General features: G+C 37.0%; 2 protein-coding genes across 2 annotated transcripts; one reads left to right on the plus strand and one right to left on the minus strand.

The window, feature by feature from the left end:
* The first annotated feature begins 8,666 nt into the window (after positions 1–8,666).
* LOC136252126 (uncharacterized) lies at positions 8,667–13,998 on the plus strand. The gene is made up of 10 exons (XM_066044507.1): positions 8,667–9,015; positions 9,308–9,506; positions 9,621–9,813; positions 10,073–10,374; positions 10,562–10,670; positions 11,007–11,251; positions 11,464–11,538; positions 11,622–12,542; positions 12,653–12,826; positions 13,063–13,998. Exons 1-10 carry the CDS (start codon positions 8,668–8,670, stop codon positions 13,881–13,883), a joined length of 3,387 nt encoding a protein of 1,128 aa, XP_065900579.1. The 5' UTR covers position 8,667; the 3' UTR covers positions 13,884–13,998.
* Positions 13,999–17,793: 3,795 nt separating this feature from the next.
* LOC136252128 (uncharacterized) lies at positions 17,794–21,735 on the minus strand. Its single transcript, XM_066044512.1, has 7 exons — positions 21,346–21,735; positions 20,892–21,090; positions 20,009–20,201; positions 19,434–19,630; positions 19,066–19,279; positions 18,769–19,007; positions 17,794–18,699 (listed from the first exon to the last, which is right to left on the minus strand). The coding sequence occupies exons 1-7, from the start codon at positions 21,703–21,705 to the stop codon at positions 17,816–17,818; spliced, it is 2,286 nt and encodes a 761-aa protein (XP_065900584.1). The 5' UTR covers positions 21,706–21,735; the 3' UTR covers positions 17,794–17,815.
* Between the last annotated feature and the right edge of the window lie 718 nt (positions 21,736–22,453).

Here is a 22,453-nt window from a genome sequence, read left to right on the forward strand (position 1 = left end):
CATGTATGCACACACAAGTTAGTATGCAGCTTTACACAACTATGCATGCACAAATTCTTTTTAACGTTATAGATCTATTTCTCTTCCCTTTAGCTTGAGTTAGAGATCAGCTAATACTCGAGTGATGCTGATGTTTTACAGCTGCTCTGCAATACATAAACATTCAACAATGTTAACTGATTTGTTTTCATATAAATTAGTAAAATGATTAATACATGTACATCAACGCTATTGTGTTTTCTTATTAGCAGAGGTCACTTGTCTGGGGTCCTGAATGAGGGGAAGTTGAAGACGAAGCATTTCTTCACTGGCATTAGCTAACAGGTCATGATGTTTGGTCACTTGAAGAGCTTCTGACTGTTCCTAAATGAATAACACAAAAAGGATCATTCACATTGTAGTATTAACAATGTAAAACATTCTTTACAAAGTGAAATCGCCTCTAAGAAACATTCTAAAATCATATTTCAGAAAGCTCAGTCTCACATATCAATGGTGTTTAGCCTAATTCCCCAGTTGGTTGCTTTAAAATTTTAAAAGAATGCATAGCATGTACAGCCTTACAAATGTGTACTATAAAGAGTTCCACATGTTTGCCACCTCGGCCTTGGTCTAGTTCATGTTAGTTTTGGCTGTTTTCTTTGTTTTGAAGCAATTTCCTTGTTGTAATGTTGGAAGCTAATTAGAGAAGGTCTATGACGAAGTGGTCCTACAACTGTAGCAGACCAACTTGGTACGGGAGGATGTTGATACTCTGGTGGAGAATGATAAGACACTCTCACAGAATATCAATGAAGTCTTTAAAGTGATTGTGACAGAGTTCGCTATATCACTATCTTGACCCCCACAGAGGAGATCTTGAAAGGGACATTCAAGACACTAACTAATCCACAGAAGAAGCAGATGAGAAACCAGTTCACTGCTCCTGATTTTCCCATCACCCTGACACCAAGACTGGATAAAGTGTGGGAAGTAGAATGCTCCAAAGGCATTAAGTCTCTTGACCAGCAGCAAAGCTGTGTAGCTACATAAGTAAAGACAACTGTAATATTGTGCCTACCTATATATCTACCACACAGGCACAAACTATACATGCATATTATGTGGTGTTAGTACAGTACCTGTAATGGTGCAGGCTGAGTTTTGTATGTTAACAATACTACGCATTTAACGGAACCCTTCTTTAAATTGTGTAGTTAAAGCAATAAGTAATATGCAGTGCATATACAATTGGAAAGTGGATTTGAATTCCTAAAGTCATTTGCATTAGAACTTTTATAGCTAGTATGTACAACTTATCATATAGCATTATATAGAACTTCTGATCTTTGGCATTGCTTAGTAGGCATTAGTGTCAACAAACTGACAAATGAATAGTGTTACTTAAAGACTTTGTAATTATGTGATAGTTATGATCATACCATTACCATAGGCAAAGGAGTTTGAAAACATAGGCTAGAGTATGAATGCAACCCTTTATAGTACGTATGCAGTTGGAGATGTTACATTTAAATCTGATTCTTCTACACCATTGATGAGCCTTTCTAAGATGATTACTCCATCTGTACAACGATTTTCAAAGCATTACCCCAAGCGGTTTATCTTGTAGGCGTGGCAAGCAGTCGTTTTTTATTAGCTAATCTCGATTGCGTAATTGTTACATACTGTTGGTTTTTTCGTTGTATCTTCCTGTTTTTTAGCTCGATTTCTTTCAAACCACAAAAGGTTTGAGGTTCAATAGTTAACCTATTCACCCACCGATTTTCAGCTTCTTCCCATACGCGGTTTACCCTGTAGGCGTGACAACATATTGGTGTTATTTTTTGTGAATAATCGATCATAACTCTTTTCCTGTTTATCGTATCCTAGCCAAAGTTGGTACAGAGATGCGCCTTTATACCCCACTTCAGTGTGCCAACTTTCAAGGCAATCGGATATGGCGTTCGAGTTTTATAGCAGTTTTTGTAAGTGTGCGACAAGAAAAAGAAAAATAAGAAGAAAAAAAACGAAGAAACTGAGCCAATTTTTGAAGTCGCATATCTCGGGAACGCGCGAAGCGATTTTGCTCAAATTTGGAATGTGGAGTGCTGTAGTTGGAGGGAATGTCCACAGTAAAAATCGTCTTGTTTCATCAAGGCAGCACAGAGCTACTAAGGTGCGAAAATTGCGTTTTCTTTCTTCCTGTCAATATACTCACGGGTGTTACGCGCCGGCTTCTTGGGCCGCACGACACACTACCGTGTGTCTTGATATGTGTACCCAGGCTGTACATACAGACTGTTAATGCAGACTTGATGGTCTGTATATAGCACCTCATAATGTTGTGGGCCTTGTAGGACAGCATAATAATGATGGAAGGAGGTGAAGGATTATTATATCAAGCGATTGCTGAGCTCAGATATGAAGAGATAAAGCCGTACTTCACCAATAAACACCACACTATATAGTGACGCTCACTATATTTATGTCAGAGAGCTAAGTCCTAAAATAGATCAGTTGTTCTCAGGACTATACCATCTCATTAATTAGTGAAATTCCAGAGAATAGCTGTGTAGCTGTGATGGATCAGTGTTGTTTGCTTGTACCATACATTCAAAGTTTTAGGTGCTGTAGATGTTCTAGCACAAAACAGAGGGACAATCACCTGTGCTGCTAACATCTTTTCAATTTAGCCAAGCCTGTTTTCTTTCACTGGCCAATATGTGTGTGTACATTTACTGTATGATCATGTGCAGTCTTCAGCTACCAGGTAAACCATGTACGTTCATTATGTTCATAGTACATTTTGATAATCACATAATACGTAAGACAAGGGCAGTTGTCATTAGCTTCTCAGACTAACACTAGCAATAGGATTTTACAGAAGGTGGGCTCCTTTCCTAGTTGACACTTAGATACCAGGTTCCTATCACACAGCTGGATGGACTAGGAGCAAAGTGAGTAACTCAAGGAAAATATAAGAACTGCAACAGGATATATAGGGCACACACACACACTGCACACACACACTGCACACACACACGCGCGTGCGCGCATACTACACACACACATGTACACACTCACACACACACTACACACACACACATGTTCACACTCACACACATACTACACACATACATACTACACACACACACACACATACTACACACACACTACACACACACACATGTATACACATGTACACACACACTACACACACACACATGTACACACTCACATACACACTACACACACACACATGTACACACTCACACACATACTACACACACACACACACACACACACACACACACACACACACACACACACACACACACACACACACACACACACACACAAACACACACACACACACACATACTACACACACACACTACACACACACACACATGTACACACTCACACACTACACACACACACATGTACACACTCACACACACACACACACTACACACACACACACACACACACACTACACACACACACACACACACACATTACACACACATTACACACACACACACACACACACACACACACACACACACACACACACACACACACACACACACACACACACACACACACACACACATACTACACACACAAACACACACATGCTACACACACACACTACACACACACACATGTACACACCCACACTACACACACACGGCACATGCACACAAAGCAAAAGAAGCAATGCCTTCGACTGCCACACCCAAATGACTGGCAACGTGTGCACTACTCAGGTGCCTAAGAGTCAGTGCTGCAAATCTTCCTAGGGGCAGGAGTAGTAATCCACAGGGGGTGTGCCATGCCTCACAAGTAAAGGTGTGGGTATCCAAAGTCCTACCTGTACCTCACCCATTACATGATACATAGACAGTTGGGAATTTGCCTCCCCATTTAACATCAGGTACCCCCATTGATGATACAAGTGGTTGGGCTGCTTCCCCAGCAAATTTCAAGTCATCATTAATAACTGAATGGGTAGAGGTGAGTACGCTTCTTGCTCAAGAAAATAACAACAACAACAGCAGTAACTGAGTGTCACCAGGCTCAGCGGTGCTCTATCCACTTAGCCATGCTACCTCAACAATGCTCATACACTCACATACCCTTATAGCTATACTGCATAATTACCCAACTGTGTTTTTGGCAAAACAACAAATGCTAGTTACAGTAAAGATTGGAATTACAATAACTATTTATACCAATAGTTCACTTTACAATATCAACTCTTGCTTATATGTACATAATGAACATAAATAGACATGTTCTGCATGGAAACGTGTTAAAAATCATAATTCTGCATGTTCCTTATACTCTGATATATAGCATACCTTAAATGGTTAATCCTCATAACCACAGTATATTGTTTCTGTGGGTTGTTAAAATAATAACAATGAAGCATAAACACACATGATGCCATATAACTCTAATAGCTGTGTTCATATTTGGTCCTCTTATAGGTACTGAATCAGATACACACATGACCATGATTATGAGAACTTATACATTTACATGTAATCTATGTTACTATTGCAACTATTGTATTATGGTGATTCTCATTAATAGTTTATAACTTAAAAATACTTTTGACCACTGATTGATAAAGCCTGCAGTAAAAACACATAAGTAATATTACAGGTACATACCAACCAAATTCAATAGATGAACATTTGCACATCTACACAAACAATCATGGGCTCTTGAAAGTATCAAAACAATGTTGTTATCTAGCTATAGGGTGTAGTACTGGGAAATCTCAACCTGTAGAATTGCATGTCTAGTGTGTGTTGTTGTGCTGTAAGGAAACACACCTTTTCCAAGTGGCAAAGAGAGATTCCATTGAACTTGCTAATAATTACATTTATACTTTCAAGATTGTGCACAAGACTGAACAGAAGAATAGTCATTTTTATATCACTGGTGCCTTCTACATATTTGTACTGTTGACAAATGTAATCATGATTGGTCTAACAGCTATAGTAACATGTTATTGTAATGTTACATTCTTAGGATTATATAATACAACCATGCAGCATTTCAACTGATCACAGTTATGAAGGTCAGAAGGTTTGCATGTATGCTCAGTGCATGATCTACAAATTTCACATATGTGACTGGATTGTAAAATGGAGTCTTCTGAAGACCACTTTCTGCAACTAGTCGCGTAGTTTGACACAGATATGCCTTCAGGTTCAAACTGTGTATTACATATATTGCTACATATGTGCAAAGTTGTATAGTAGCTATGTACCACATCTTCAGGTTGTTATCACATGTGAGTCACATAGACATGACCATGCTGTTAATTATGTGCATAATATGTGACCGGATCTGCAATAAGGGGTCTTGCAGACTTTCAAAATTTACAAGTTTGACAAATAATAATTCATCATGTGTTTAACCTATTTGTCTTAAAAGTACATCCAGGAATAGCGCTATGATAAGAGTGTAAAGTGACCAAATTCCAGGCTAGTACCATACTCGCAAGTCAAGTTGTGGATTGCCAAGTACATGCAATTGGAAAGGCTATAAGACCTCTTTTCACACATCCGGTCACTTATAACATGTGTATGGTTAACATTCATAATTATACTCATATGATTAGCCTGAGAATGTTGGAAGTTGTCCTTGTAGGTCCCTACTGGAACAGTGGGATAGGGACTAATATAGTTTTATCTAACTTCATGACATCATATAATTTTTGCAGAAGCTACAGCTGTATAGTATGATTACCTTTTTAGGTACTATGTGATGTTTATAATGTTGATAAAGAACATGATGTAGGTAACAGGTTAATTGAAGCCTTACTGTATATATACTACATTATAACACAGTGGCAGGAAGTTGAAAATTACATAGTGAATGAAAGGAAGTTGATAAGAAATTACAATCATGTATGTAATTAAGATTCTAGTTGAAAACATATGATGACCTGTTAGTACAGCTAATGTACTCATCATTGGTAATAGTAGCCAGGCAACTACTATAAGTCAGTTACTGTCAGTATATATAAAATCTGAAAGGTCACATCTGCATTCCCAGTACCATTGCTACATTGTTTTGGTGCACCCATTGTACACGCATTACTCTTTGTAATATCAAGAGTCCATTTTAAAAACTAATACATGTTGTTCAATACCATTGCATTGAAAATGTAAGTCAGAGTTTTAGTAAAAGCGGCAGCCATGTTCTACATAACTATCAAGGTGGTTACCCAAAGAATTGTCAAGCAAGTAAACACTCATAAAAAGTTTTATAGTAAATGTTAATTTGCCAAGATACAAGCTATGAGCAGAAGGTTTTGGAATGTCTGTTAACATTGTAAATGCAGTAATTACAGTGTAGCTACACCATAGAATAAAATATTTTGCTATAGGCAACCTGTCAGATGTCTAAGAGTCAGTGCTGATATTCTTGTGGCAGAATAAGTAACCCACAGAAGCTGTGCCATGCATGAATGTGTGGGCACCTAAAATCCCACCTGAACTTTACTCATTACACATGGACAGTTGGCATTTGTTTCTCCATGCAGACCCTAGGTAGACTGGAGCAGGGTCTTTTGCTCAAGGATCACCAGGCATCAAACCTGGAACCGTTTAATTACCAGAGTAGTGCTCCAACCACTTGGCTACGCTGTCTCAACAATGCATGTACTTACACATACCCTTATTATAGCTATACTGCATGCCCAGCTATGTTTTGGAAAAATAACAAAATTTGACAGAAAAGGTTGGAATTACGTACGATAACTGCTTATTATGATTAGCATAAATAATGGACATGCTCTGCATGTAAACATGGCATAAATTATTACGTAGCTAGTACGTAAGTCTATTTTAGCAAATATGATGGGCATACACTATATACTCTGATAGCATACCTTAAATGGTTAATCCTCATATCCATATATATTGTTTCTGTGAGTTGTTAAAATAATAACAATGAAGCATAAACACACATGATGCCATATAACTCTAATAGCTGTGTTCATATTTGGTCCTCTTATAGGTACTACATCAGATACACACATGACCATGATTATGAGAACTTGTACATTTGTATGTATTCTATGTTGATGCTGCAACTATATCGTATTATGGTAATTTTCATCAAAGAGTTCATACATTATTTATTCAAATTATACACTTGAAAATACCTTTTGACAACTGATAAAGCCTACATTTAAAAGCACATAAATACAGTATATTATGCCTTGACACTCTTTGCTGCATCAAAAGATTTTGTGATGCAATACCTCAGTATCTGATTCTCACTAATCTGACACAAGTTAGGGAAACAATGAGTGCCAGATTATAAAGGTTTACTGCACACACACACACACACACACACACACACACACACACACACACACACACACACACACACACACACACACACACACACACACACACACACACACACACACACACACACACACACACACACATGCATACACACACACGCACGCACACACACACACACACATGATGTGTATAGTTTCATACATAATGTATAAAAGTTAGTAGGTTTTATTCTATCAATTTATTTTAAACACTTAAATTTTTTTCTACTAATTAACAATACATTTCTCTGTTACAAGCAACTGTCAACAGTGTTAAGGTACAACAACTACATACAGAGTCTAAATAAGTTAGACGTCAGACCACAGGGGTCTAAGTAATTCAATAACCTTAAGGCTCACCAGCTTTGTATACTTCAAGTTAAACAAACAAAACACACATGGGCATACATGTGGATGCACACATTAAAATTAATATAAAATGATTCTAGTGGAGTGTGAATAAATGATATAGGCAATTGCTGATCATCAAATTAGGCCAGCCACCAATTTGATAATTCAATAGAAGTTAATATTTAATGGTCATCATGATATGGCTGTATGATTGTAACTTTAAATTTCTTGACTTGTGTGGTTTCACTATGTTCCACAAATCATTTACTCATATTGATAACACAGTAATATAATTGTTGGAGCACAAGCTTATAACTACAGTTGGTGCAAGAGTATTGTTGTGTACTGAGAGAGTTAGTCAATGGGTATAGTAGCACCTTGCTGTCATGACACAAAGCCATCGGGTTACTAAATTACTTAGACCCCTGTGGTCTGAAGTCTAACTATTACATATATATGGTCAAAGTTCATTACACACTATGAAGTGATGGTAGTCAAAGTATGTACTAATAGACTTACCAATAGGATGAGTAGGTAGCCTATGGGAAAAAGAGCAAAAGGAGCCTCCTGGGAAAAAGGGCCTCCAGGGCAAAGGAACCTCTAAGCTCCAATTACAAGGGCTTCAAACTTTTATAGACTAACCATGAATTTATCTGTTAAAATATTATTCATAGAGCCAGTTGTATTCACACTTTCTTGTTGCCTAACTTGAAACCCCCCTCTGAAATTTCTAGATCCACCACTTAGAGGGACTGCTCCAGTTATAAAATAAGGGATTCCACCTGTTGTTGGAAGCCCAATGGGATCTCTACAGATATGGTGGTAGTCAGGATATTGTAAGCCACACAAATGATGACATGGATAAACCACAAACTATAAACTAACAATTATGAGAGCAACTATAAAAGCATCACATTTGTCCATTCTCATCATCTCTACAGTTACTATAGATTCTTAACATGTGGCTGACTAAGCTGACGATTATAGTTTGCTTGCTATTAGCTATGGGGTATGCAAAACGTACCCGACTAACCGGGAGACCAGCAAAACCGACTTCTGAGCCAGAAACCAATCCCATGGAGAGTGGGTGCCTTGCTGAAATGCAAGCACAGCAAGAATTTATGATACAGTCTAACCTCCGTAGAAGATTTCTGGTTGTTGCACGTAAGGGGAGTAGACGTATGTTTGGAAGAACATTTGATAATGTAAATGGACAAAGCAACATAAAGATTGCTGCAGCAGGAGATAGTTACAACATCACTAATGGAATATCTGTCATCACCACTACCAATGATGGAGCAGAGCAGGTTAGCTACTGTAGCAGGATTTTTCCAGCAACTTTATTGAACAGTAGTAACTACATACACAAGGTACCCTGCAAAAGTGCTAGACTTCAAACAATATATACGTCCGTGTACAGTCCGGGCTACGGCAGCATAATTATCATATACTTAGTAGTTGTACTACCCTATAACTAGTAGGATACTGATAGCAGTGGCTGACTATGAGCAGAGAAACATATATAATCAACTGTTGAGTTGTTCATAGCATGCATGTAAATATACAGTACCCATGTGTCCACATCTATTCATATTATAGATATTGAAAAACAAAAATGTTGAACGAGTAGAAGAAGACAAGCCAATGTGTGTTGACTTACTGAAACCAGACAATGAAACAGAAACAGACAATGGTAGAAGTCGACGGTCATTCGAACCTGATGAAATTTGCTGGAACATTGACCGCCTTGATGAGAGATCTCTACCTCTTGATGGTGATTACTGTCCTCCAGTTCAAGGTCAGTAGCTATATCTGTTTGATGCATAAATCATTTCATGGTTATGCCTAGCTATATTGTGTAATAAAATAGTACTAATAATGTGATAAAGAGTAAGTGTGTGCTGCCTAACAGGAAATGGAGTAGATGTGTACATTTTTGATACTGGTATAAGATACAGTCATCAAGTGTTTGGGGGACGTGCATCATTTGGTGGACATGATGAGTTTGGTGGTCAAGGATATGATGATCATGGTCATGGGACTCACTGTGCAGGATTGGCTGTTGGCAGATTAACTGGAGTAGCATGGGGAGCTAGAGTGTACAGGTAGATAGCAGTTATGCATGTTTTATTACACTGTGCAGGGACCATACTAAAGTGTCCTAAATATGTTTACACTAATATAAATGGGACCATGGACAAGTGTCCTGATTATCAAGGTTTCCAAATTTTAGCATACCATTTTGAGGGACTTCACTGTATATTAAGCTATAATTTAAATTTAAGAATTGCACAGAATGTTGGTCACCTGAAAATATTGACACTCTGTTTCTTAAAGTATCATTTTTAATTCTTTACATTTCAGTATCAAAGTTTTGGATAGTCAAATGAGAGGATTCTTCTCTTATGTTATTGATGGAATCAATCATGTCATCAGTCGTGCCAGAAACACTGGAAGAAGATCGGTAATTTCAATGTCTCTTATTGGACCAATCACTGCACCTGTTAATGATGCCATCAGAGAAGCTGTTGCTAACAATATAGTAGTTGTGACTGCTGCTGGAAACTTCCGTCAGGACTCTTGTGGATTTTCACCATCAAGTTCACCAGATGTGATTAATGTGGGAGCAATACAAGAAGCTGAAGATCCCGACTCCAGAACACCTGGTAAACATGCATGTCTGACTTGTGGGGCTGTTTATGAATGCATAAACATAAATTTTGTTATCTGAGCTATAGATGTGTACATGTACGTATATGTACAAATTTTGTTACAGAATTGCAAACATATTTTTTAAAACTTTAGTTTGTGCTGTTGCATGTGTACCAATCAATATTTTTTCACCTGTCCTAGGACACCAGTTGTATTGGTTCAATTCACGACCTAATTCTCCTGGCAGTAACTATGGACGATGTGTAGATATACTTGCTCCAGGACAGTGGATAAGAAGTGCCTCTCACATGTAAGTGGTATATTATTAACTATGTATACACAAAGCTAGTGGAACCTGTATATAGTGGTCACTCTTGGATCAGTAACTGAGCCTTATTATAGGCAATAATTATAGGGTAGTAGCTACAGTAAGAGTTGAAGTTACGAATGTAACAGGATTCATTAGCTGGTGGTTGTAAGTGTTAGACAGGTAACTACTTCATATGAAGGGGGAAATATTTGTGACCTTGTGGTAATGGTCACTTCTTGTGAATGTTTAATTCAGGTGACAGGTACCAATGTATCATAGTAGCAGAATTCCTTAACCATACATATTATAATTTTGTGTTTAATCTTTTATATTTAGGAGTGACAGGGATCGTGTATCAATGAGTGGTACTTCCATGGCGTGTCCCACTGTTGCAGGAGCTGTTGCTCTGTTACTACAGAGATTTCCAAGTTACACTCCTGCACAGATCAAACGACAATTACAAGATGAAGCTACACAAGGAGCTATCAACATGAGAACATATCGAGGGGGTTTTCTACCAACAATAATACAGGCAGAGACTACTAACAGACTTGTCTACACTGGAAAATCCAGACAATGTGGTAAGCTAGATGTTTTTACAGACATGCATTAAAGGACTAAATCATGCATATGTATGTGGTTATGGTACTTCCTGCTTTTGTCATCAACACAGTTTCCTTAGAAGATAGATTTTTATCTCTAAACTTTGGTGAAAACAAATACGCTCAACTCCCTTCATAGGCTTTATTTCTCGGTACAACTATTATGCACACTGATTGTGTTTTTACTGTAGCTGCAGAATCTGACCGACCTACCGCTACTAGACCACCAGGCTCTACTGCACCAACAACACCTGCACCTATACCAGGTAAGTACATACATTGGTTTTATGTATGTACATAAGCAAGATTATCCTGATATCCATTTATGTACAATTTACTTTTCCTGTAGGTTGCTATTTTGATGGTATTTTCTATGAACACAACAGAAGAATATCTCAGAATTGTTCATCAAGCTGTGTATGCAAACGGGGCACATGGAAATGTCAACCAAGAGATTGTTACACTGATTACTGCCAAGCGTATTCCTATGGTCACTACAGAACTTTTGATGGTAGCCAGTACACTTATCTTGGAAGCTGTGAATATGTACTGGCAAAACCATGTGACAATGATGACTTCACTATAACTGTCACCCAAAGAGCTCTTGACTCAAACAGTGTATTGATTGACCAGGTCACTGTAACAGTTCCAAGTCAAAATCTTGTCATCGTGTTGAGGGGAGGTGACAATCAGGTAACAATTAATGGCAGGAATTTTGCAGCAGTTGATGGTAGCATGATGTCTGTTGGAGAAGTTAAAGTAGAATGGATTGGTAGCTATCCACATGTTACCTTTGAAGACAAAGATTTAGACATCTTTTGGGATGATGCTGGTAGTGTACAAGTTTCAGCTAGTAAGAGTTTAAGGAGACAGTTGTGTGGTTTGTGTGGATTTTACAATGGAGATGATTCTGATGATTATCGTATGATAGATGGAACCACAGGCTCTGGTGTTAGGAGGTTTGCTAGATCTTGGCTGACTGAAGACAATTCAGGAGGTTGCAGGGATAGAAGGCCAGATAATGCTTGCAGTGAAAGAAATATGAATAGAGCACAAAGAGAATGTACCATGTTGAACAATGCTCCCTTTGATTCTTGTCATTCTGTTGTTGATCCTAAAGTCTACATTGAAAACTGTGAATCTGATTATTGTACATGTGTTAGGACACGTAACAGAGACACTTGTTCTTGTAATGTGATGGCTAATTATGCCAGAGCATGTGCAAATGCTGGAGTTGATGTGAGCACTTGGAGAGATGTAACTGGATGCTGTAAGTCAACTAATTATGTACATGGTTAGGTATCCGATAAAAATAAAGTGAAAGCTTGCACAAGCAGATGTATCTCTAACATATTAACTGCTTTGTTGTTCTCTTTATAGCTGATGACTGTGTTGGAGGTCGAGTATACAAGGAGTGTGGTATTCTATGTCAATCAACTTGTGACAACTACCAGTCACCACCATTTTGTTCATCTGATTGCACACCAACTTGTGTCTGTCCTGAAGGACAAGTATTGAGAAATGGTCAATGTATTGAGACAGATCAGTGTGATGGTAAGTGTATGCTTTACTGTATCACGCATTGTCAGATAGGCATGACAATTAATGTAACTCTTTTACTACTGGTTAACTGATCAGTGTATTGTCACTATTTTAATAAACTGTAATGTAAGAATCTCTAAATTATAGGATATTACCATAAAAGTAGTGATAATGAACTTTAGGGATACATAGGAAGATTATTAAATTCTTTGGGACAGTATTTTATATCATATACTGTATTTACATAGCACCACCTCCATGTACGGGAACTTCATTGCCATCCAGCACTCCATTTTTCTTTGAACGCTTCTACCTTGGAGAACTTGAAGAGTTCATAGAAGAAGGCAGAAAAAGAAACAGAGTTCCTTGCCACATGAACACCTACCATGATAGTCGAGACACTTTGTTCTCAATGATCTTCTGCAGTGTCCCAGATGTTTCACAATATGAAATCAAATATGGTCTTAGTCAAAGGAATTTAAACAGAAGAGCCAATGAGTTAAGGAAAACACACAGAATACACAACTTCATTTGCTATAATGATGACAAAGATAAATCTCATTGTGTGGCTGTGTTTGAGCCTGTTACAAGGCGACAACGAAGAACAGAAAATACCGAACTTATGATCAATGTGCCTTATGACGAATATCAACAAAGACTACTTATTCTAAAGGACCAGGACATGCGAGTCCTCCGTCGTAACATTTATTCTTCTGGTGGAGATCTCTCTGTCAGTGCCATCTTCAGGAGTCCAGGCTATGCTGTCTCCCTTCGTGATGGAATCGATATAAGGGGCTTAGTTCAGTTGATAGAAAGAAACAAGGAACGTGGGTTCTTCCTTGCTGATGGAAATGCTCGTATGGATGGAGACCAAGTCATATACTCAGTTGTGTTTACTACTCAGAGATTTGGTAACTGTGATTACAGAGTGGAATACAATGTCGATGCCATGCAGTTGTTTAACAGAGAACAACAATATGCCAGAGAAGGTTGCCACATCACTGTCATCATCCCTAACACAGGAAGTCTCACTCCTCAATACATTGCGGTATTCTGGTGTACTGACTAAGTATAAATCAAACTTGCCTTTATATTTTGGATTGGAATGTATATTTAATATTATGTATATGATATATGTATATCTGATATACATGTAAATGCATCATTTATCTCATCATTGTTTATTTATTGTGACTGGTTATAGTGATCATGGAAGGGAAGGATGACATTAGCATATCACATAATAGTTTCTACATTCACGTATTTGCCAACACATGAGTACTGGACATTTAATTTTAACTGCTGGAAAGTGTAATGCTTTTGAATCTTCCAAAATGTACATGAATGTAAACACACACTTGCCAGCCCACACACATTTGTATACATATTATCCTTATTTGGATACAAAAACACACAAATAATTATAGATATAACTATAAATAAAGCAACAGTCCAGTAGCTCACTGCATGCCTGCACCTTCTCAGTCTAGATAGTTACCTCACTATATGTGAATGAATGGTTCAAGTAAAAATGGAACATTATGTATTTTAATTTGTATTTTATTGCAATTAGTAAATACTTTGAATTAAAAATCACAAAATACATGACTGAGCAATGTCATGTTGGAAATAGTTGAATGGTCCAGTTGAGCTGAACAATGCGGCTACAGTAAAACTTGTGTTAGTAACTACTTGCATAGAAAGGCCACCTCTCCAAAAAATGCCAACTTTAAATTCCCAAACTGAAAAGATAAGCTACAAACCAACCTTTTTAAAGCAGCCACCTGCCTATTAAGACCAAGAAATCTTTTTTAGTAATTGTAATTTTCAACTAAAGGCATAACGTTCTGTTGTTATTATTATTTGAACTATTCACATTATGTTTTTGACATGTTGTAAGTCCTGCGTGCATATGGTTGTAGTACGTAATTAAAGTTTGCTCAATTTGTCTATGGCATAATAGTTATAATACAAGCAACTTAAGTAAATATATTTGTGTGTGCATTGATGATGTTAACATGGCTGTCTCATGATAAGATGATTCTTCAGACAAGCACCAGCTGTTATTGAAAGTGTTATTAATGTAAAGTATTCATCATAAAGACATGGACTGAAGCACACATAAAGGATTGTCTTGTTCAGAACATTTAGTCCAAGTATCACAATGTGGTGTGTGAAGAGAGGATATTGCTTATGTTAAAGAAAACATGAAAGTGAAAATAGTAATAGTATAGATTTGTTGACTACTCCGATAATTATCAATATTTCTGCAAAGCACCAACTGCAATTGTGAGTAGCAATTACTTTAGGAAATGAATTGGGGAACATAGTGAAATCACACAAATCAAGAAATTTAAAATTGCAATAATAATATTATAGCCACATCATGATGGCTATTATAAGTTTTAATGAATTATCACTTGGCGGCTGAACTGAACTAACCTAATTTGCTGATATAATAGCTTGTTTACTACCATAATTAGCTTTAATTTTGTGTAAAAAAAATTCTGATAAAATTTTTGTGTAAAACTATTTTCGTATAACTCACGTGAATGACTGCTCTATTAGAGTAGTTCTATCCATGTATCATATAAGTTTTTGCATACGAAATTATTTTGCAATGAAAAAGAAGCAAATTACGGTATCATTTTTATCCACTGTCCACTGGCATTATTTTATTACAGTGTATATTATGTATAATGAATGTGTGTGCCTGTGTGTGTACTTTTGGTATGGGTCATAAGTGTTTTGTTTAGTTATCTTCAAATATAAAATTAATATTTGCTATGTAAACTCAAATCTGCAGCCAAACAGATGGTTACATGTGTGTTTACAATGTGTTGCCAACTTGCCAAAGGTTCCATAGCTACCACAGAGAGTTGGTGTTAAGTTTCACTTGTATGACCTAATTACAGTGGCATGCATGGTTCCTTTTGCCAATAGCTAACAGTAGTAACATGATGAACTATTGGCTGAGTTGTACACTATATACATGCAACATATTATCAGGTTGAGACCTGCAGTGTATGTACGTAGGAAAAATTATCAGAACCACACTTAACATTATACTTTTGTGTTACAAAGGACAGTTTCAAATATTGGTGATATTTAACCAGTTGCGTGTGTGATCAAGTGTACATTGTGTGTATTGAGCTATTCAATCTGACACTCATGCCACAATATCATTCTATGAGAGTACAAGAAGTTTAGCAATGACTTGTGTGTTATTGAAGCTCTATAAAATTGATGGGTTACCATTTTAAGTAGTGCATTATGAATAACATGTTAAATTACATAGCAAATATTATGTAATTGAAGCCTCATAGCAGAAAGTTGGAAAAAAAAGTTGTATTATTGTGAACAATAAAAGGAAGTATGATGAGAAATCACAACCATGCATACACATAATGATCTAGTTACTAGTTATTTTGCTACACATGGTCAGTAGAGAGGATGTACTAATGCTGATAATGATGGAGATCTGGATGTGTGGTTGTTTTAAAGTAGTACAGTATGTAACTGACCTGACATGTGACAAACCAAACTCCATTATATGAAAAGTCACCTACAGTGATAACTTGTCTTGTCCATGCATTTAAAATTTCTGAAAATTACAGTACATGGTCATATATATATATATAAGCATATTAGCTTTAAAAGTGGTAATTCATGAAGATCATCATAAAGGAGGCAATTTATGTGCCTATGCATGCCCTGTTTCTTTGCAGGCCCTCGAATCAATCAATCAATGCTTAACTGAAGTCCATAGTGGGTGTCTATAACACTTATTTTGTGACATAATCTCATTTACATCCTGTAATAATAACTGTACTGTGCATAATAAGTAAATGTATTGCATTTTATAACATACAGTTAAAGTATATAATGATACTCATGCAACACATACAGTTGGCACTTGGTATGTACATATTACACCTCATTCACCATTGTTGTATTATTAATTGCTGTATACACACGCAATACAATTCAAAACAGTCAAGCTGTGAAAAAGTAAATTACAAGTGTGGCAGTGTTGTATGTAGTATGGCTACAGATACACATTGTACTGTATATAACTACTATAATACAATAATCAACAGGCTTTACAAAGACTAACACTACACAAATACAGTTGCAACAGTTTTGTCTATAATTAAATATCTACACTGTAACATAAAATGTTATGATATGTCCAAACTTGTAAAACATACCATAGAAAATCAGGGGCATAGCCAGGATTTTTTGAAAGGGGGTTCCAGCAGCCGCTGAGAGACTTTCAACATTTTAATGAATCAAAACTAGCAAATTACTATATTTTTAGTACTATCATAATACATGTAAGTGCCCCTGGAATGAAGCTAATACTAGATAAAGCTACCTAGTGGAAACAGACAACATTACACACAGAGACACATAATATAGACATCTGTAAGTGATAGCTATCCCACCAGTATAGGAACCACAAATTCACTGATACAAATGGAATGACTTACATTCAAAACATTAAATATGCATAGCATGGATTCATATTTTGCATGCGCAAGTGATAAATTACTGGAGTTATATATCTTTAAACACTGCACACCAAGCTATAGCAGTATAAGGTCATGCTCAGTTTTGAATTTAATGTTAGAATGTCTAAAAACATCCACTAATGAAGTTCCTTAACATATGGATATTTACATGCACGTTCTAGTTCTATTAGAGTATACATGACTGCTCTATTAAAGCATATCAATCTTTTTAACAGGTTATCAAGAGGGCTCATGATACCTCGTAAATCCTTCCCTGAGAGATGAATGCAAGCTTTATATCAATTGTTGTGCTGTGTCATACACTATTACTCACTCATTTTGCCCTGCCATGCACACTAAATAAATGGTGTGTTAGGGTCCTGCTGTAAACCCAGAAGTCTAAATTTTACAGGGGGGGGGTCCTTGAAACCCCCCCTCCATACGCCCCTGAAAATTATGTATAGGTAAAAATGATAAAAATTATTATTTAATGCCAGAATACAGCTATATATAATGTTCTAGCTTGTCCTGTTGTAGGGATAATCACTTTGATGTGGTAACCATGTTTGGATAAATCAATTGTCACATCATACAGTTCACCCACACTTAAATTGTATAATACTTTGTAATTACATTTGCCATATTTCTGTGTGGTGAACAAAGCTGAATATACTACATCTCCATAGTGCAGTCGAGAATTTCCATCAGCAAGGTAGAAGCCACGTTGTTTGTTAGCTTCTACCAGCCTAACTAGTTGATTAAGAGTTAGGAGGCCTAGAAGAGATGTACTGAAACTCTGTCGTTGATACACCACATCTACTAGCAAATCATTTGTTGATTGCTTAACATACACTTTCCGACTGAACACAGCTAACTTTGATTTTCGTCTTTTGAGCAACTGAATTTGGTAATTACCATATGGCATAGCTATGCTGAATCTAGTAAGTTTTTGTGTTGGTCCAAGAACGGCAACACAACGGAGTTTGCCTCTGACATTATCGTAACATGCTAGTGTTTGCAAACTATAGGTATCCCTGATCGCTTTGGAAGTCTTTGATAAATTCCTTTTAGACACTGCATATAGAGAACTGTACTGTGAGGGATCATTGACACTACAGAAGACAACAGAAAACTTCACATTCTGGCCATTTGTAAATGAGTTTACATGACAAGGAACCATGTCCCTTGTTATAAAGTCCTCAATGTATTGCTTAAGACCACCCTCATCAATACTGTCAATGACAACAGAAGGTTGTTCAGGTAGCAGATCACTTTGACACAATGGAGTATCATCTACGGAAGGTGAAGGAGTTTGAGTAGTAGACATGGTAGTCTCTGCTGTAGTAGTGAATGATATGGGTGTGGATGTGCCTGTAAAAAATCATCATGTGGCTGCTATATGAATCGTTTTAGTGTCTTTAGTTATAAACCAGCTCTTACCACATATGTTTCCAACATAGACAAGCCTATTGGGTGTTGTGGCAGCAATCACTGATGGTAGATTTTCACCGTGATAAGTTTCCAAATTAATGGCATTCAAAGTTGATTCAGCTAGTAGTCGTTGTTTTATCTGATGTGGACTATCATTCGGATACCTTTGTAGTAAGAGGGCAACTGCTCCTGCAACTGTAGGACAAGCCATGGAAGTACCACTCATCTGTGCTACCCCTCTATCATTCCTATAGCACATGAACAAATATAAAATGATTCACACACGATATATTATATGTAATTTACCTGTGTGAAGCACTACGTATCCACTGCCCTGGGGCAAACACATCTACACATTGTCCATAATTTGTACCAGGAGAATTTGACAATGAGTTGAACCAGTATAGCATATGTCCTGGTAGGTTAGATATGGCATCTGTTGCCTCCTGGATAGCTCCAACTGTGATAACATCTGGTGAACTTGAAGGCGAATATCTGCATGAGTCGTTACGCTGATTTCCTACCACAAAATGAAAAGTAGCTAGCAAAGATGAATTAAAGACACGCATGAGAGACTTAAGTCGTATATGCATACACACCAGACATGACTAAGGGTTTGTGTTATAAATGCATGTACAATTGTGCCATATAGTAAATAAGTTGAACAGTCTTACCTGCAGCAGTCACAACTACTATATTATTAGTGACAGCTGCTCTAATTGCAATGTTAACAGCTGGAGTGATTGGTCCAATAAGAGACATTGAAATTACTGATCTTCTTCCAGTTTGTCTGACACGTCCAATAACATGATTGATCCCAGCAATGATATAGGAAAAGAGCCCTGACAGTGTGCAATCCAGCACCTTGATGCTAAGTGATTATAAATTAAAATTGATATACTAAATGTCACACATTAGTATGAACAGCAACTTGTATCGAATATCTAGCAACTGCAGAATTGCTTTTGTTACTTGAAGCTATAACCACTGTTAACTGTTACTGTCTGAAAATGAAACAATCTACATAATAGGCCATATTCTACCAAATACAAATTGAATTTTGACATGTGTGGTGAATTTACCAAATTTTTGAATCCCAACATGCTAATTAGTCTATAACAAATTTCACACTGTCTATGATTATGACATACAAAATAAAGACAGATAGAGTAAGGTATATAAATTCAAAAACAAATACATTATAAGTTAGCCTGTGGTACTTCATTAAATTACAGCTATATCACATCACCTGTATACTCTAGCTCCCCATGCTACTCCAGTTAACCTCCCAACAGCCAATCCTGCACAGTGAGTACCATGACCATGATCATCATCTCCTTGACCACCAAACTCATCATATCCACCAAATGATGCACGTCCTCCAAACACCACATGATCATAGTTGATCCCAGTATCAAGTATGTACACATCCACACCAGAACCTGTTGAAAGAATAATTGAAATTACAGTGCATGGAACCTAAACATATACCACTTTCACTCCTCACTTTAAAGGGAAGGGGAGGTGTATAAACTGATGCCATAATAGCACTGCTATCAGTGCTCAGGAATGCATTAACGATAAATGGAGGTAGTACCTACCTCCTATTCTCATTAGTGCATTCCATGCATTCTCAGAAATCATTACATTTCTTTGATGATCTCCTAGTGACACTTCACAGGATTGATAGTGGGTTTTAGCTAAATTAATATAATTGCAAAGGCTTTTATGTTTTGGATCACAACTGTTGAAGCCAAACTTGTTCAAACTTCTAAGGTGGTACTGCTGCCTACCCAGGGGAGAGTAGTAATCAATCATAACATTGTGATACGTATATACTGCACCTAACTGTGGTGTAATGGTAACTAAGCACCAGATGTAACTACTAGGGTAAACAATGAATCAAATCATGCACACATTATTAACCAGATATGCATGTAGGCAGACATGTGGATGATTGTGTATATTCATAACCGATTTGCACATATCCATATTTTAAACTGTAATGGTATATCTAAGCGATGCTGCTTTGAAAATGGTTGCAACTAAGCAGAATATTGTGTAGAGAGTTCAACTTGCAAAGCTACAGCTATAAATAATTTGCAGTGCAGAAAATATTTATTCTTATCTACCGTCACTCTTTGGACAGTAGTGTTTGTTGAGTGGTAAATTCCGTTGGTCTAATCTGTCAATGTTCCAGCTCAGTTTCACTTCATCATCCTTGCCAATAATGTCAACATAATTTGATTCTGGCAAGTGTTCCTCCATGTCTAAGTCGCCATAAACCTTCTGGTCCTCCTCAACATGAAGTACCTCATTATTCTCTATGACCTGTGAATACACACACACCAGTGTTACTCTATAGCAGTACTGTGATAATTATTGACTACAGTGCAACTTGCATAATTGGACACCACAAGAACAATCACAAGTGTCCTGACTACACATCAAATTTTCCAGGTCAGTTTAATTGTTTAAAAGATGCACTTTAATTAATAAGACCTAACTAGATGTCTGAATTACAATACAAGTGACTTTTGTGTCCATAACAATGTACAATTGCAAGTTCCACTGTACACTTGTCACCATTTTTAGTCCTTCTTCATTTAGTTCAGCTGTTACCATGCTACCAATATTGTCTTGTACTTTCAAGTTCCTGGAGTCTACTGGGCTGTTAGGATCACCAGTGGCATCAGTGAGGTCACCAATAAGATGTGAGGCTATTAAGTTACCATCATTCTTCATTATGATGATGTAGTGGCCATCTTGACGGGCTTCTACACTTCTAGCCTTTCTTAATTTCTTGTGATGAAATTTCACAGCATCAAACAAATCAGTGGTGATCAGTTTTGATGAATTCCCAGCCGGTGGCTGGTGCAGTGTTACATCAACTAACAACTGACCACTGCAAGCCATCAAAGTTAGTACTACAAATAAACTCAACATCTCAGGTAGATTGATGGTGGTAAAGTCCTACAGGCACTTCATTTTATACCAGCAGTGAAGTTGGTATGGTATTTGTCACTTCACATTTGTTTATTCACACTACCTGTCCCCCCCCACATGTCTTTATAACTGGATAATGAATGTATCAAGTTATTATTCTTCAAGCCACATATCTGTCCATTGTAACTACCCATACACAACCTGACTGTTGAATCATTACAATTATGCATGCAAACAAAACAGACTCTACAGACATTGATGATTTACCTACAAGAACAAGGCTGTAACCAGCAGACTTTTACTGCAGATCATACAGTATGAAACTTTTCTTCCAAATCAAGCAACAATGTACCTGTCTAGCTACAAATTTAATCCTCCAAATCTTGCCATAGTCATGTACTCTACCAGTTTTTCTTTTAACTCAAAACTTTTAAGCATATGCTATCTGAATTCTGTCCCAAGAAAAACCCTTAAAAAGCAGATCACTAAAGACTGACATTTCAGTTAAGGATGGACTTGGCTTCTAAATTTTTGGACCATTTACTGAAATTGTGGACCCTTTTTGTTTCAGAACCCAACCACCCTCCTCTTTCAGGCCTAAAGAATGCATCCAATGGAAAAGAAAATCCTCTATGTATGTATCTACCGGTACTTAATTGTATAAGTTTCATGTATGCACACACAAGTTAGTATGCAGCTTTACACAACTATGCATGCACAAATTCTTTTAACGTTATAGATCTATTTC

The sequence above is a fragment of the Dysidea avara genome, chromosome 4 (assembly GCF_963678975.1).
Source record: "Dysidea avara chromosome 4, odDysAvar1.4, whole genome shotgun sequence".
NCBI lineage: Eukaryota > Metazoa > Porifera > Demospongiae > Dictyoceratida > Dysideidae > Dysidea > Dysidea avara.